At 49.8% G+C, this 13,627-nt stretch overlaps 1 protein-coding gene across 7 annotated transcripts in view; it reads right to left on the reverse strand.

Annotated features, from left to right (window-relative positions):
• The window catches only part of STX8 (syntaxin 8), a 253,567-nt gene that overhangs the window by 176,812 nt on the left and 63,128 nt on the right, over positions 1-13,627 (reverse strand). For all 7 annotated transcript variants that reach the window (XR_007132019.1, XR_007132020.1, XR_007132021.1 and 4 more), the window contains exon 6: positions 10,183-10,275. Coding sequence is in view for 3 of the 7 variants with exons in the window: in XM_047759291.1 (XP_047615247.1) it covers positions 10,183-10,275 (93 nt within the window). In the remaining 4 variants the exon portion in view is untranslated. The remainder of the gene's footprint in view (positions 1-10,182; positions 10,276-13,627) is intronic.

A 13,627-nucleotide genomic window follows, 5' to 3' on the forward strand; every position in this document is an offset into this window, starting at 1 on the left:
GTGGCTCTGGAGACCCCCGACATGACCTCCAGGGAGAGCTCCCGACTGCCCCTTCCTGCAAAGGCACCGAGGAAGACAAGCAGCATCACCCCTGGGTCAACGTGGCAGAAGGCAGCGCTCCGGGGTGACGGGCTCCTGCGTCTTCGGCCGCTCCGTCCCTCCCGGGGAGATTCTCGTCGGGCTCTCATGTTGGCTCTTCTGTCCTCCATCCTCCACTCCGGCTGCTGCCGTCGGCCTGACAACCTCCCCTTGGCAGTCGGCTGGGAACTGTGGTGAAGCCAGGGCAAGGAAGCCTGGGGAGCGGGGCCTGCTGCCCAAGGGCCTGAGGATCAATGGCCTTTTCCCTGACAACTGTGTCCACAGCTTTCCCTTTGGAAAACCCCCTCTCTCATCCGATGACCTCCCAGACGAGCCTGGGGGCCAGGGTAAAGATCGAGACACTGGCTTAGAAGAAAGGGGTGAAGGAGCTGCCAGAGCAGAGGGCCAAGGACGTCCTTGGGACCTAAATCGGGCCCGACCCAGTTCACCCACAGGGGTGAAGCCAGTGACGGCAGATGCTTGTGTCCGAGGATCTTTTCGGCAGAGCCGGCACACGCAGAGTCTGGGTTCTTCACGCGGCCCAAGGTTTCACCCACCTCTCCTGTTCTGGCAAAGCCTCGAAGACAACCCTTGAACAACGAGGTTCAGGGAGCCTCTGGACTGGTGCAGACATGGAGACCCCAGGAGGCTGATGTGCCTGCAGAGGGCATGGAAGCTTGCGGCCCCCCCACCCCAAGACGCTGCCCTCTGCACCCCTTCCACTGGCTTTCCCGATCCTGAAGTGGGGGGCGGGGGTGGGGTCATGAGGACACTGCATTTGTAGTTGATGGAGCAGAAGGGCTTCCGGATCCTCAGGACTTCCGGCGGGAATCGGAAGTGAGGGCAGTCCCGGGGTCGGAACCCCAACGCCCTCGGCGGCGTCAACAGTGTACAAGTGGAATTCAATCACTGGACGCCCAGCTGGTGCCGGACAATTGCGGGGACGACATACTTGCTCTCATGCGCTCGCTCGCTCCCTCTCTCCCCCCCCCACTAGCCCCTTCACTATAAACCAGGCCCTGCCTAGAAATGAATAATGAACACTCTGATCAAGGACTGATTTCACATTCACGGAGTATTCAATCCCCTAAGGTCCAGGAAAAGCATCACCTTCTTCCAAACCTCTCTCATTGTCTTACCTTCAGGCAAAGTCATCTGTAAACACATCAGATGTGACCTTGGGGGTATCCCTCAAATTAATGAAGCCCTAGAAAACAACCTTCCTGGACTAGATGAAAAACTTGTTTGACTGAAGCTTCCAGAGCACTGACTGCTTCAGGAAAACGATGTCTATAGATGCTGAGCCCTCGTTAAGAAATATAAAGAGAGACTTTGAGCTCAGGACAGTAGAGCAAGTATACACGGCTGCCCCCTTCCTTCCCGAGAGCTCAATGAAAGGCCAGTAAAATCGTGTTTGAAAGAATAAAACCATGGAGGCCCTGAAACACGAAGGAACACCATCAATGAAACACCATCAATGAGCAAGTCATGCGAAAGGTTTTCTTTATCTAAAAAAAAATTTAAAAAAAGATAGTTGGGACTGTACTGACAAATAAACCAAAACTGAAAAGAAAAAGAAAAACTCCAACTTGAAATACATGAGCAGAGCTACAGATAGGAGCTCTTTCTTCCCGGTGGAACCCTGGAGAAGCTCCAAGCCTGGAGTCAATGGCCCTTGGGAGCCAAAGAATGGCCTGCAGAGAAGAGGCTGGGAGGCAGGAGGCAGGGCATCTGCGCGGAGAGCTGTCTCGAGAGCAGCTGAGCGCCTGGCCCTCGCGCCTGCCCAGCGGGCACTGGGGTCGGCAGCACCGGCTCCCAGCTGGAGGCCCCGGAAGAGCTTCTTCAGAGGAAGGGCGGCCTGGGGAGTGCTTGGCGCAAGTGACTCCAAGAAGAGCCTCTGGGACAGGCCCAGAGGTGAAAAGAAAGAAAGCCTATAAAAAGATGTCACCCCGAGGTTACACTTCTCCTTCCCTTTGTGATTTTGGGGTGAGGCTTGCAGCCAAGGGTCCTGAGTCTGCAGTGTCCTCTTCTACCCCAACCACACACCCTAAGGGGAAAGCTGCCTGCCAGTACACCTGCCCGTCCATACAGACTCCATCCCAGAAAGACAACTTGGGGGTAAACAAACCCACTGACATACCAAGCAAGCCACCTACACTGCTCAACCCGGTCCTTGACTCGTGGACCTGCCTCCAAATACCAAGATCAGGTGGCTTCAGTGACATTTATTTTCTCACAATCCTGGAGGCCAGAAATATGAGATCAAGGTGTCAGCAGAACTGCTTTCTCCGAGGCCCCCTCTCCGTGACCTGCCGACGGCCGGCCTCTTGCTGTGTCCTCACACCGTCTTTCCCTGCATGTGTGTCCACGTCTTCATCCCCTCTTCTTTTTATGCCTCACCCGCAGCATGTGGAGGTTCCCAGGCTTGGGGTCAAATCAGAGCTGCAGTGATGGCCTACCCCACAGCCATGCCAGATCCGAGCCACACTGGCAACCTATGCCTGGTGTAGCTCGCGGCATCGACGGATCCTTAACCCACTGAGCGAGGCCAGGGATGGAACCCGCATCCTCACAGACACTATGTCGGGTTCTCAACCTGCTGAGCCACAACGGAATTCCTCATTTCTTCTTCGAAGGACACCAGTCACGTTGGATTAGGGCTCAACCTACTGACTTCATTTTAACTTCGTCACCTCATTAAAAGCTTATCTCCAAGTCAAGTCACATTCTGAGGTTCTGGGAGACAGGACCTCAAGCTATGAGTTTTGAGGGGACAGAACTCAGCCTTTAAAAGCATGAGAGAGAAAAACTGAGATGAGGAGGTCCCGTCGTGGCGCAGCGAAAATGAATCCAAGTAGGAACCATGAGGTTAAAGGTTCGATCCCTGGCCTCACTCAGTGGGTTAAGGATCCGGTGTTGCTGTGAGCTGTGGTATAGGTCGCAGATGCGGCTCGGATCTGGTGTGGCTGTGGCTGAGGCGTAGGCCAGCAGCAACAGTATCAATTAGACCCCTAACCTAGGGATCTCCAATACGCCACGGGTGCGGCCCTAAAAAGACAAAAATGCAACAACAAAAAAACTGAGATGAATAAACCAAAACCTACCCGGAGCACAGAAACACCGGGAGGAGAAGGAACGTGCCAAGCTGTGACTAGCACCATTCAAAAGTTTGAAAAGTTTTACAATCCTGAAAACGTACATCTGTAGGGGGGTGAAACAACTGTGAGCATGAGAGCTTTTTGGTGTTTAAAAGCCCAGTTCTCAAAACTTAAAAAAAAAAAAAAATCAATTAAAAGAGCTGAGTAATAGAATGGATACAACAATGCAACAGCAATCAGTAAAACTTGCTGGTAAATCTAAATCAAATACTTACTGCAGGGGGAAAAAAAGAGAGGGGGCTTCCGTTTAAAACAACATGAAAGAGGAGGAGTTTGAAAGAAAGTTTAAGAAGTCTAAACTTGATTTATTCAGAGGGATTTATTTGCTTTAGACTTTGTTAGAAAAATGTAAACTTAAGCATACATTTTAAACTTAAGTATACATGTTAAAAATGTAAGAGTGGCTGTGGCCCAAGGTGGGTGGCCTAGCTGAGCAGCTCGTTCTTGGGTTGGGATGGGGGAAACTCGTTTCCCATAAAATTGTCATGTCTCAGCTCCTGGCTTTGTACGGAGAGCCTGCTTTCAGGCCCTCCCAAAATACACAGGGACTACAGCCTCAACTCCCATCTCGGCATGGGTGTTAAAACTCTAGCCCCCAAGGAGTTCCTGTCGTGGCGCAGTGGTTAACGAATCCGACTAAGAACCATGAGGTTGCGGGTTCGATCCCTGGCCTTGCTCAGTGGGTTAAGGATCCCGCATTGCCGTGAGCTGTGGTGTAGGTGGCAGACTCGGCTCAGATCCTGTGTTGCTGTGGCTCTGGCGTAGGCTGGTGGCTATGGCTCTGACTAGACCCCTAGCCTGGGAACCTCCATATGCTGTGGGAGCAGCCCAAGAAATGGCAAAAAAAAAAAGAAAGAAAAAGAAAAAACAGAAACAAAACAAAAACCACTAGCCTCCGATGTACGGAGCTGTTCAGTTCCCTGCAAGGGCCTTGAGGCTTCCATCCCACTCACCGCTGTGGGTTAGAGCCTTCCTTCAACCCTGCCACCTGGGGAGCTCTCTTTCTTGCTTTCAAGCTCAGCTGTGCAGTAGACATCAATTTTTTAAAATGTTTTCGGAGCTCCCTGGTGGCTTAGCGGTTAAGGATCCAATGTTGCTACTGCTGTGGCATGGGTTTGATACCTGGCTCAGGAACTTCTGCATCCCATGGTCAAAAAAAAAAAAAGGGGGGGGTTCATCAAATATTTCTGTGTGTTTGGAAAAGGAACTGAGGGGACTGCCCATCAGCTCAGCAGTCTGTACTGCAAACAGTCAACAAGAGCAGACACTCATAGGTGGCTTACAAAGTATAAGGCAGGATTCTCGAACTTCACACTCAGCCACTCATTTCATCTTCCTAACAACACCACAGGCACTAAAATCCCCACGTTCTAGACGAGAAAAATGGACAGAAAAACACTGAAGTCCCATGACTAGTGAGCATCAGAGGCAGTTTGGCTCCTAAGGGCTGAAAACTGCCCCTGTGACAGTCATCTGTGTCACTCCAGCAGGGGCTTCTATCACACGTTGAAACATGCAGCCATTACAGTGTAAACTCTCTCTCTTCGTTTTTCTTCGAATCACCTTGCCTGCCGGACTGAGGGAGGTCCTGACGCCGGATATTCCACAAAGAGATTCCTTCACCAAAATGCCCTCCCACCTTTTCACCAGGACAAGACTAAATTCTGGATGGACACATGATTGGATTAAGAAGATGTGGTGTATATATACACAATGGAATACTACTCAGCCATAAAAAAGAATAAAACCGTGCCATTTGCAGCAACATGGATGACACTAGAGACTCTGGTACTAAGTGACATAAGTCAGAAAGGGAAAGAAAAAAACCATATGCTATCACTTATATCTGGAATCTAACATATGGCACCAATGAACCTTTCCACAGAAAAGAAAATCATGGACATGGAGAACAGACTTGTGGTTGCCAAGGGGGAAGGGGAGGGAGTGGGGTGGACCGGGAATTTGGGATGATAGATGCAAACTATTGCCTTTGGAATGGATAAGCAATGCGATCCTGCTGTATAGCACTGGGAACTATATCTAGTCACTTATGATGGAGCATGATGGAGGATAATGTGAGAAAAAGAATATATACATTTACGTGTGACTGGGTCATTTTGCCGTACGGTAGAAAATTGACAGAACACTGTAAGGCAGCTATAATGAAAACAAAATCATGATTAATAAAATTAAATCGGTCGATTAAAAAAGGAAAAAAGAAAAAAAAAAACTAAAAATATAAATTGTTCTCAAAGTGCCCCACAGTTTGAGAGGCTTCCAGCAGAGGCTGACGAGGGCACCAGAGCCAACTTCCTACTGCAGAGCCTGCAAAGAAAGCTCAAGAAAAAAGAGCGGCTGCAGACATGCGAAGGATTCAATCAACTCTTTCCAGTTTAGAAGTGGTTAACCTGAATTCACGGACAATTGAGAAAAGGATAATCATTGTCTCTCAGTTTCCTGCGGCTGTTCCAACAAACGATCACAAACTTAAAACCACACGCGCACTCCCTTATAGTTTTGGGATCAAACGTCTGAAACCCAGGCGTCCCTCCAGAGGCTCTAGGGGAGAGAATCCACTCCCCGGCCTTTTCTAGCTTCCAGAGCTGCCTTTCCTGCCCCCCTGGGCCCCTGGCTCTTCCTTCACGTGTGAAGTCAGTTCCAGAGCCTCTTGTTTCGGTCACCGCTGGCTGCCTTCCTGTCACATCTCTCCCAGCCTCCCTTCGATGAGGACACCTGTCTACAACATTTCGGCCCCAAGCACAACACCCAGGATGAGCGCTCCGCCTCACTGTCGTTAAGGGAGTAACACACCTGCAAAGCCCCGTTGGTCGTAGAAGGTGACATTCGGATTCCAGAGATCAGGATGTGGGTACCTCTGGGGGCTATCACACAGCCAGGTCCTTAACCTGCACAGTCGTGGATACTAATCGGGTTCTTAACCCGTTGAGCCACAATGGGAACTCCAATCCCATTCATTTTGTTTTAGTTTTTAAATTTTAGGGAAGTATCGCTGACTTAAAATGTGTGTTAGTTTCAGGTGTACAGCGAAGCCAATTGGTTATACACACACCCATTCTCTTTCACATTATTATTTTTCGGCTGCATTCGTGGCATGTGGAAGTTCCCGGGCCCGGGATGGAACTGGCACAGTTATGATCTGTGCCACAGCTGTGGCAATGCCCAATCCTTGACCAGCTGTGCCACGGGGCAACCTCTCTTTCTCAGATTCTTTTCCCACGTAGGTTATTACAGAGGATCAAGCTGAGCGCCCCGTGCTGTCCAGCAGGCCCTAGTGACTTTCCTACTTTATACACAGCAGCAGCGCACATACGTTGATCCCCAAGTCCTAGCTTATCCCCCCGCACGCTTCCCCTCTGGTAACCTTCAGTTTGATTTTGAAATCTTTGCGTCTGTTTCAAAAGCACGTTCTTTTGGATGACTGAGCAGATTCCACATCTGAGTGCCATCCGATGACATCTGTCTTTCTCCACTTCATATGGAGGGCTCCTTCCAAAAGGCCCATCCCTCTGAAGCATGAACTTTATAGGATTTTTCAGTAAAACGGTCCCTCAGCTTGCCTCTAGGACAGCCGCCTGGTCGGCCCGACAGGAGCCCTTGGAGCCCAGCCATTCCAGTGTGCCACGATCGGTGTGGTCGGGCCCTCCGTCCCCTCTCCCGCCAGCCCCCACCCCCACTAGATATTCGGGTCACCCGTCCTGGGCATTTTCTCTGAGCTGCCAGTCCTCCTCCTCCTGAGGCCTGGTGGCTGGCTTGGGGACAGGGTCATTACCGGGATGGGCCAGGCCCTTTTTAACTCTGAGAGGACTGGAAGCGGAATTCCTCAACTGATGATAATTCGACCCTTCGGCTTTGTGGTTATGTACTCAGTCCTGTGTATTTTGTCAGTATGGTTTCAATGCTTGATTCCAAAATGGCCTGGCTGGCCCTTGAGCTCAGCCTATTGTTTCTCTCGCTTCCTGGAGTCATCCCGTAGGTCGATCAACCAACGAGAGATACTGACATCCAAAGGGGCAACTTCTCCAAGGTCCCCGATGCCTCGGGGGGCACACTCGGGTCACCCGAGAAATCCCGAGGGGCCTGCCGCCCTGTTCTCAACACCTCTGGATAGAACGGCCTTTCTGACTTTGACAAAAGGAATCAAGGCTGATTACAGTCCTCGCAGGGTTATAATTTTTTACCCTCAGAGAGCCTCTCCGAGCCAATGAAAGAAAATGGCTGACTCTGCCCTATTTCTGCGGAGCAAATGCGCACATCCGACAACCACCAGCAGCGCTGCCGGCTCCCTGGGAGGCCTCCGCAGAGAAAACCGAGCTTATTCTGGCAGCTCGTGCAAAAATACATCCTGTTTGTCTACATACACACGGATGCATCCGGGCCTGGAACGGACACAAGGACCAGGGGGCCCAGAGAGAGAGGTCAGAGGGTGGGTGTAGCACATGTAACGCGATGCACGCATCTGCACCGCGAGGGCCACGTGTACGTAGGTAACCACGTGACTGCCGGATCTGTCCCGTGCGCGGCGAAGAGCAGAGCACTCAACAGTCTCAGCACACTTCCCAAGGGCACTGGTGCTCACACTTGGCAGCGCGTTAAAATCGTCCGGGGAGTTTTAAAAACTACTGATGCATGGGGCTCACCCTGGAGGTTCTGATTGTCCGGCATCAAGTACTCCCGCAGCGGAAGTGAGACCCCCCCAGAGCCCTGTCTCCTGGGACCTGGAGACAGGCTGGGTTTCAGGACCAGAGAGCATTTAGGGTGTGGACGGGTTCAGGCTGCTAAGGCAGCTGACCTTAAATAGGAAAAGTGTTCCGGATTATCTGGGTGGGCCCAAGGGAATCACCCCGGCCCTTGAAAGTGGACGAGGGAGGCAGAAGTTGGACGTCAGAGGGATGCAATGTGAGGACTCCATCCACCACTGCTGGCTTTGAGGATGGAGGAGGGGCCCCAAGGCCCGGAGTGCAGGCAGCCTGCAGACCTGGACCAGGTGAGAAATGCCTCCTCCCCTCCCAGAGCCTCCAGGAAGCAACGCAGCCCTGCCGACACTGCTCCTAGCCCAGGGAGACTCGAGTTGGAAGCCTCAACTCCAGAATTTTTTTGCTTTGTCTTTTTTTTTTTTTTTTTAGGGCCACACTTGTAGCATACTGAAGTTCCCAGGCTATGGATTGAATCAGAGCTGCAGCTGCCAGCCTGCACTGCAGCAATGCAGGTTCCAAGCTGTGTCTTCAACCTACACCACAGCTCACAGCAACGCTGGATCCTTAAACCCACTGAGCGAGGCGGTAGATACTGGTCCGGTTTGTTACCATGGAGCCACAATGGGAACTTTTTTTTTTTGGTCTTTTTTGCCTTTTCTAGGGCCACTCCCACGGCATATGGAGATTCCCAGGCTAGGGGTCTAATCTGAGCCATAGCCACTGGCCTACGCCAGAGCCACAGCAACGCACGATCCGAGCTGCGTCTGCAACCTACACCACAGCTCACGGCCACACCGGATTGTTAACCCACTGAGCAAGGGCAGGGACCGAACCCGCAACCTCATGGTTCCTAGTCGGATTCGTTAAGCACTCTGCCACGACGGGAACTCCTGAACTCACTTTTCATAGAGATCAGGAAAAGAGGAGCCTGTACAATCTGACAGGTGCAGCACCCCCTTCAGGGCGAGCAATGCCCACTCCCAGGGCGCCAATGCCCGCTCAAATCAGGATCCCTGTTCTTGAAAGCCACTCCATCGTGAGCCTCCACGATCCTGGGACCAAAAGTTAAAACCTTAGAACCTTTTACTTTTCTCTCCCTATGTTGTCTCCATTCGAGAGGAAGTTGGGTAGCAGCAAAAGCAGCCACAGGAGGATTAGAAAGCCTGCGTTGAAGTTTCAGTCCTGTCCCTTATAGGTGAAGTGATGGGGGGGCGGTCCCTCAGCAACGCTGGGCTTCACCCCTAACCAAGAGCGGTAACAGTGCCTTCACAATGCTGTGCACTGATGAAATGAAAAGACACAGACTCCATTCACTTGCTTCAATGAATGCCGGCCTCACTGAAACTCACCTCTTCCTACGCTCCTTGCCATCCATCACCTAAGCCGACGCGTCTCCCACCTCCCCATCACCTGAGCTGATGCTTCTCCCACCTCCCCGCTTGGTCCTATCTTCTCACCCAGCTCCCGTACCCTATCTCCCACTGTCCACTCGACACTGTGACTTGGCTCTAACGGGACACGTCCAAACTGGACTTAGGCTCTCCACTCACAGACCAGGGACCTCCCCGCAATTTCCCTGACCAGGTCCACGCAGTCAAGGCACCATCAGTCCCCCAACTCCATCCTGTCTTCTCCACGCCTACACCCACATCCTCCGTTCAGGCTCCTGTCCCCGACACCGCACGCCTCAAAGCACAGGAGCCTTTCCGGGAGGCTCAGGACTTAAAGCTCTGTCTCTCCCAAGCCACCCTGCCTGTGGCTTTGCAAATGTGTCTTTCTCCAGCCAGATGTATCACATCAAGCCCTGGATAAAAAAGTTTCGAGTACCCTTTTGCCCTGCAGCTTGGTACAGAAGGGGAGCCCTCTCCCCCGGGTGTGCAAAAGACCTGGTCCCCACAGTCTTGGGGACCCTGTGTCAGCACACGGAGCACGGAGCCGCTTCACCACATGACGGCAGGAGGCGCGCTCACGGGATAAACAGATCATAAGACAAAGTATTTTTAAAAGCAGCTACAGAAAACGGGAAATTCTGCTATCGAATTTCTTTACATAGTGTTTAGTAACTACCATCTCAACGTGCTGCAGTCCTCCCTCGGGTCCATTAAACCCTCGTCATCCACTGATGCCAAACTCCTGCATGCCTTTGGTAACATTAAAATCACTTAACAAATACTCAAGCCGTGAGCGTTATACCAAACGGCAAAGCCGGTCAAACGCAAACGTGTCCTTACCGTTTTGTTCGTCCAGTTCATTCCCAATTTCCTGCCCCATTTGTTTCTGGCGACTTATGATCGAGGAAAGGGCATCCAGGCCTGCATCCTGTTCTAAAAAGAAAAGTAGGACAATTAACGAACTAAAAACCAAAGGAAAATAGACCCGGGCCGGCAACACAATTCAGTATGTGATCCAAGGAACACTTGATCACTCAGGAAAAGACCGACAACCACACCAGAACAAAATAAAGAAAAAAATTAAACACCTACACCTCAGACCATAGGCCATGGGCGTGGCCATTAAATAAAAATAATTTTTTAAAAAGTTCATGATTTGTAAGAAAAAAAATTTATAAAATATAAAACAATGGACAAATACCATTTTTGTTCTTTTTCTAGATTTTGCAAATGTAAAGAGAAAACAACTCAAGTGACTCGAGATCCTTTAACATTTGATTTTTTGGAGATCCTGGGTGGCCTAGCAGTTAAAAACTCAGCATTGTTATTGCTGTGACTCGGGTTTGATCCCTGGCCTGGGACTGTCCACATGCCATAGGCACAGCCCAATTTTTAAAATTCATTTATTTTTTTAACTAGGCAGTTTCCATCTCTTTGCAAGTACGTTTTTCCTTTGCTTTCAGGTGCGTCGGAAAGAACATTCCGAGGCTGGTCTAATGACTTTCTACCAAGCTCTCGGCCAGATGAGGGTAACGCGCTCATGTGGCTTTGCTTGTTGATGGGTTTTTTCCAAGGATCTGTCTCACAGGAAGGCCTATCTAAAGCACAAAGGTCTTCTTACCCAAGATCATATTAACACGTCCTTATTATATTTTTTCCTGGTCTTTTTATGGAATTAAGCCATTACACTTGACTTGTTAATTCATCTGGAATTTATTTAAACCAAGGGCGTGTGGTAAGGACCCCTTAGTGACATTTTTTGACACCACATGCTTTTTTACCTCGTACACATGACCTGCTGTCTCTAGGGATCATTCCAAGGGACCATTTTATGGCAAGATCACTTTATAATGAGGTCCTTTTGGTCTTCATTAACCACCTTTTGGATGGACTCCAAGCAAAATCTATCATCCACTTAGTGCTGCTATAGGATAACCGATGTTACAGTAAAATTCCAGATGCATCCCCCCAGTCATCTACACCTAACACTGAAGGTCAAGTGTCAAGGTGGGTTAAAGGTCAAACAATATAAAAAGAGCCAAGGAGAGTCCTCTATGGTTTCAACTACAGAAAAAAAAAAAAAAAAAAAAACTCACTCGACTCCTCATGTTGCTTTACCTGGCAGAGACACAGACTGCGAATGCAAAATACCTGCCTTCCTCTCTTTTCGCTCAACCTTGACTCATGGTCAGACTTAACTACCTAGAGGTTATCTTGCGAACGGGAAGCAGGGAGAGGGCTCAACATTCTGCTCCACTCGAGTCCTTTCTCCAAGAATTTAGTACCTCTTCTCCATGTTTAAACGCTACCGTAACATCTCATCCAATAACTCAAAACGCGGACGGTCCAGAGGACGGAGATGCCGTGTGGAGAATGACCGTCATGCTGAGGACCTGAGCGTCTACAGGTCGGAGCAGCATTTCCAAGGGGAGGAAGTGATCCAGAGGCACGCGCGATTACTGTGACGTCAGAGCGACAGCTCATCCCCATCGTCTGCCCTCTACCCTGCTGGCTACGCAAGTCCTTAGGACATGAGCACGGATCATGCGCCAGATGCCACGTGCTATCAGTCAGTCTTCAGTTTTGCAATTTTAAAGGTGTTAACCTTTAAAAATGGATGACCACTGTGCTACAGGGAATAATGGCCCCCTCAAGGTGTCTTCATCCTAATCCTGGGATTCTGTGAATATACGACCTTACATGGCCCACCCAACTTTGCAGACGTGATTCAGGTTAAGGAATCCAAGAGGGAGATCATTCTGGATTATCCAGGTAGGCCCAATGTAATCACATGAGTCCTTAAAAACAGATTCTTTCTCAGCTCTGGTCAGAGGGAGATATCAAGAGAGTCTGAGAGAGGCAACCTGCTGGCCCTAAAGAAAGCACCCATGAGCCAAGGGATGTGAGCGGCCTGTAAAAGCTGGAGACGACCAGGGACTCAAATCTCCCCTGGAGCCTCACCTTGATCTTAGCCCAGTAAAACATACATTGAACTCTGACCTCCAGAACTGAAAGATAACATATTCCTTTTTTTTCCCCCCCAGGGCCACGATATACGGTGGTTCCCAGGCTAGGGGTCGAATCAGAGCTACAACTGCTGGCCCATGCCCCAGCTCACAGCAACGCCAGATCCCTGACCCGCTGAGCGAGGGCAGGGATGGAACCCACATCCTCATGGATACTAATCGGATTTGTTTCCGATGTGCCACAAAGCGAACTCTTAAATTCGTGTTTTAAGGCACTAAGTCTGTGCTAACTTATCTTAGCAGCAAGAGCAAACTAATACCACGATTCTGTCTGCAAATCCCTTCAGAACGGTTAGGTGTTTGAATACTTCCCTTCTTAAGACATGCAGAAGAACCATCTTCTAACTCAATATCCTGTGACTGTGGGAGGATGATCTGGTGGCTGTAGATTAAAAATAAAGGGACAGTCATCACAGCGTACGCTTGCCAAAAATAACCAACTTGATGCTGATCAAGCCACCAAATCTAACTACCAGTTTACAGAAAATATGTGGGACAGAGAAATATGTTAATGTGTAGAGACACAAATAGCACGTCTAGCTGGTGGGAGAACACAGGGCCAAGGACCTTGTTTCTTCAGCAAAGAAGCTGCACACATAAGTAAGAGGTGGCAAAGGTACCCATCTATTAAACAAACTTAAGGGACCTAGCAATCAGCTGCAATGTATACACCGCATTCAGATCCTGAACTCAGCAAGCTAAAAAAAAAACCCCTCATGGGACAATCAGGGAAATCCGAACACTGACTGGACATCTCATTCTGTAAAGGAATTACTGTTAACTTATTAAGGGTGATGATGGCATCGTGGTCTTTTTTTTTTTTTGCTTTTTTTTTTTTACGGCTGCACCTGCGGCATATGGAAGTTACCGGCTAGGGGTGGAATCAGAGCTGTAGCTGCCAGCCTACACCGCAGCCACGCCAGATCCAAGCCACATCTACAACCTACGCCACAAGCTTGCTGCAATGGTGGATCCTAACCCACTGAGCGAGGCCAGGGATGGAACCCACATACTTCCTCAGAGAGACTATGCCAGGTTCTTAACCCGCTGAGCGACAATAGGAACGCCCTGCTTTTGTTTTCTAAAAACAGTCTTTATCCCTCACAGACAGACTTTAGAGAGATATTCTGGGATATTCACTAGTGACATGGTCTAATATCTAGGATTTGTTTTAAGAATAATCTAGGAGATGGGTGGGTGGGGAGACATAGATGAAAGCTTGACACTACGGGTTGCCAATCACTGAAACAAATGACGGA

Source organism: Phacochoerus africanus, chromosome 14 (genome assembly GCF_016906955.1).
Source record: "Phacochoerus africanus isolate WHEZ1 chromosome 14, ROS_Pafr_v1, whole genome shotgun sequence".
NCBI lineage: Eukaryota > Metazoa > Chordata > Mammalia > Artiodactyla > Suidae > Phacochoerus > Phacochoerus africanus.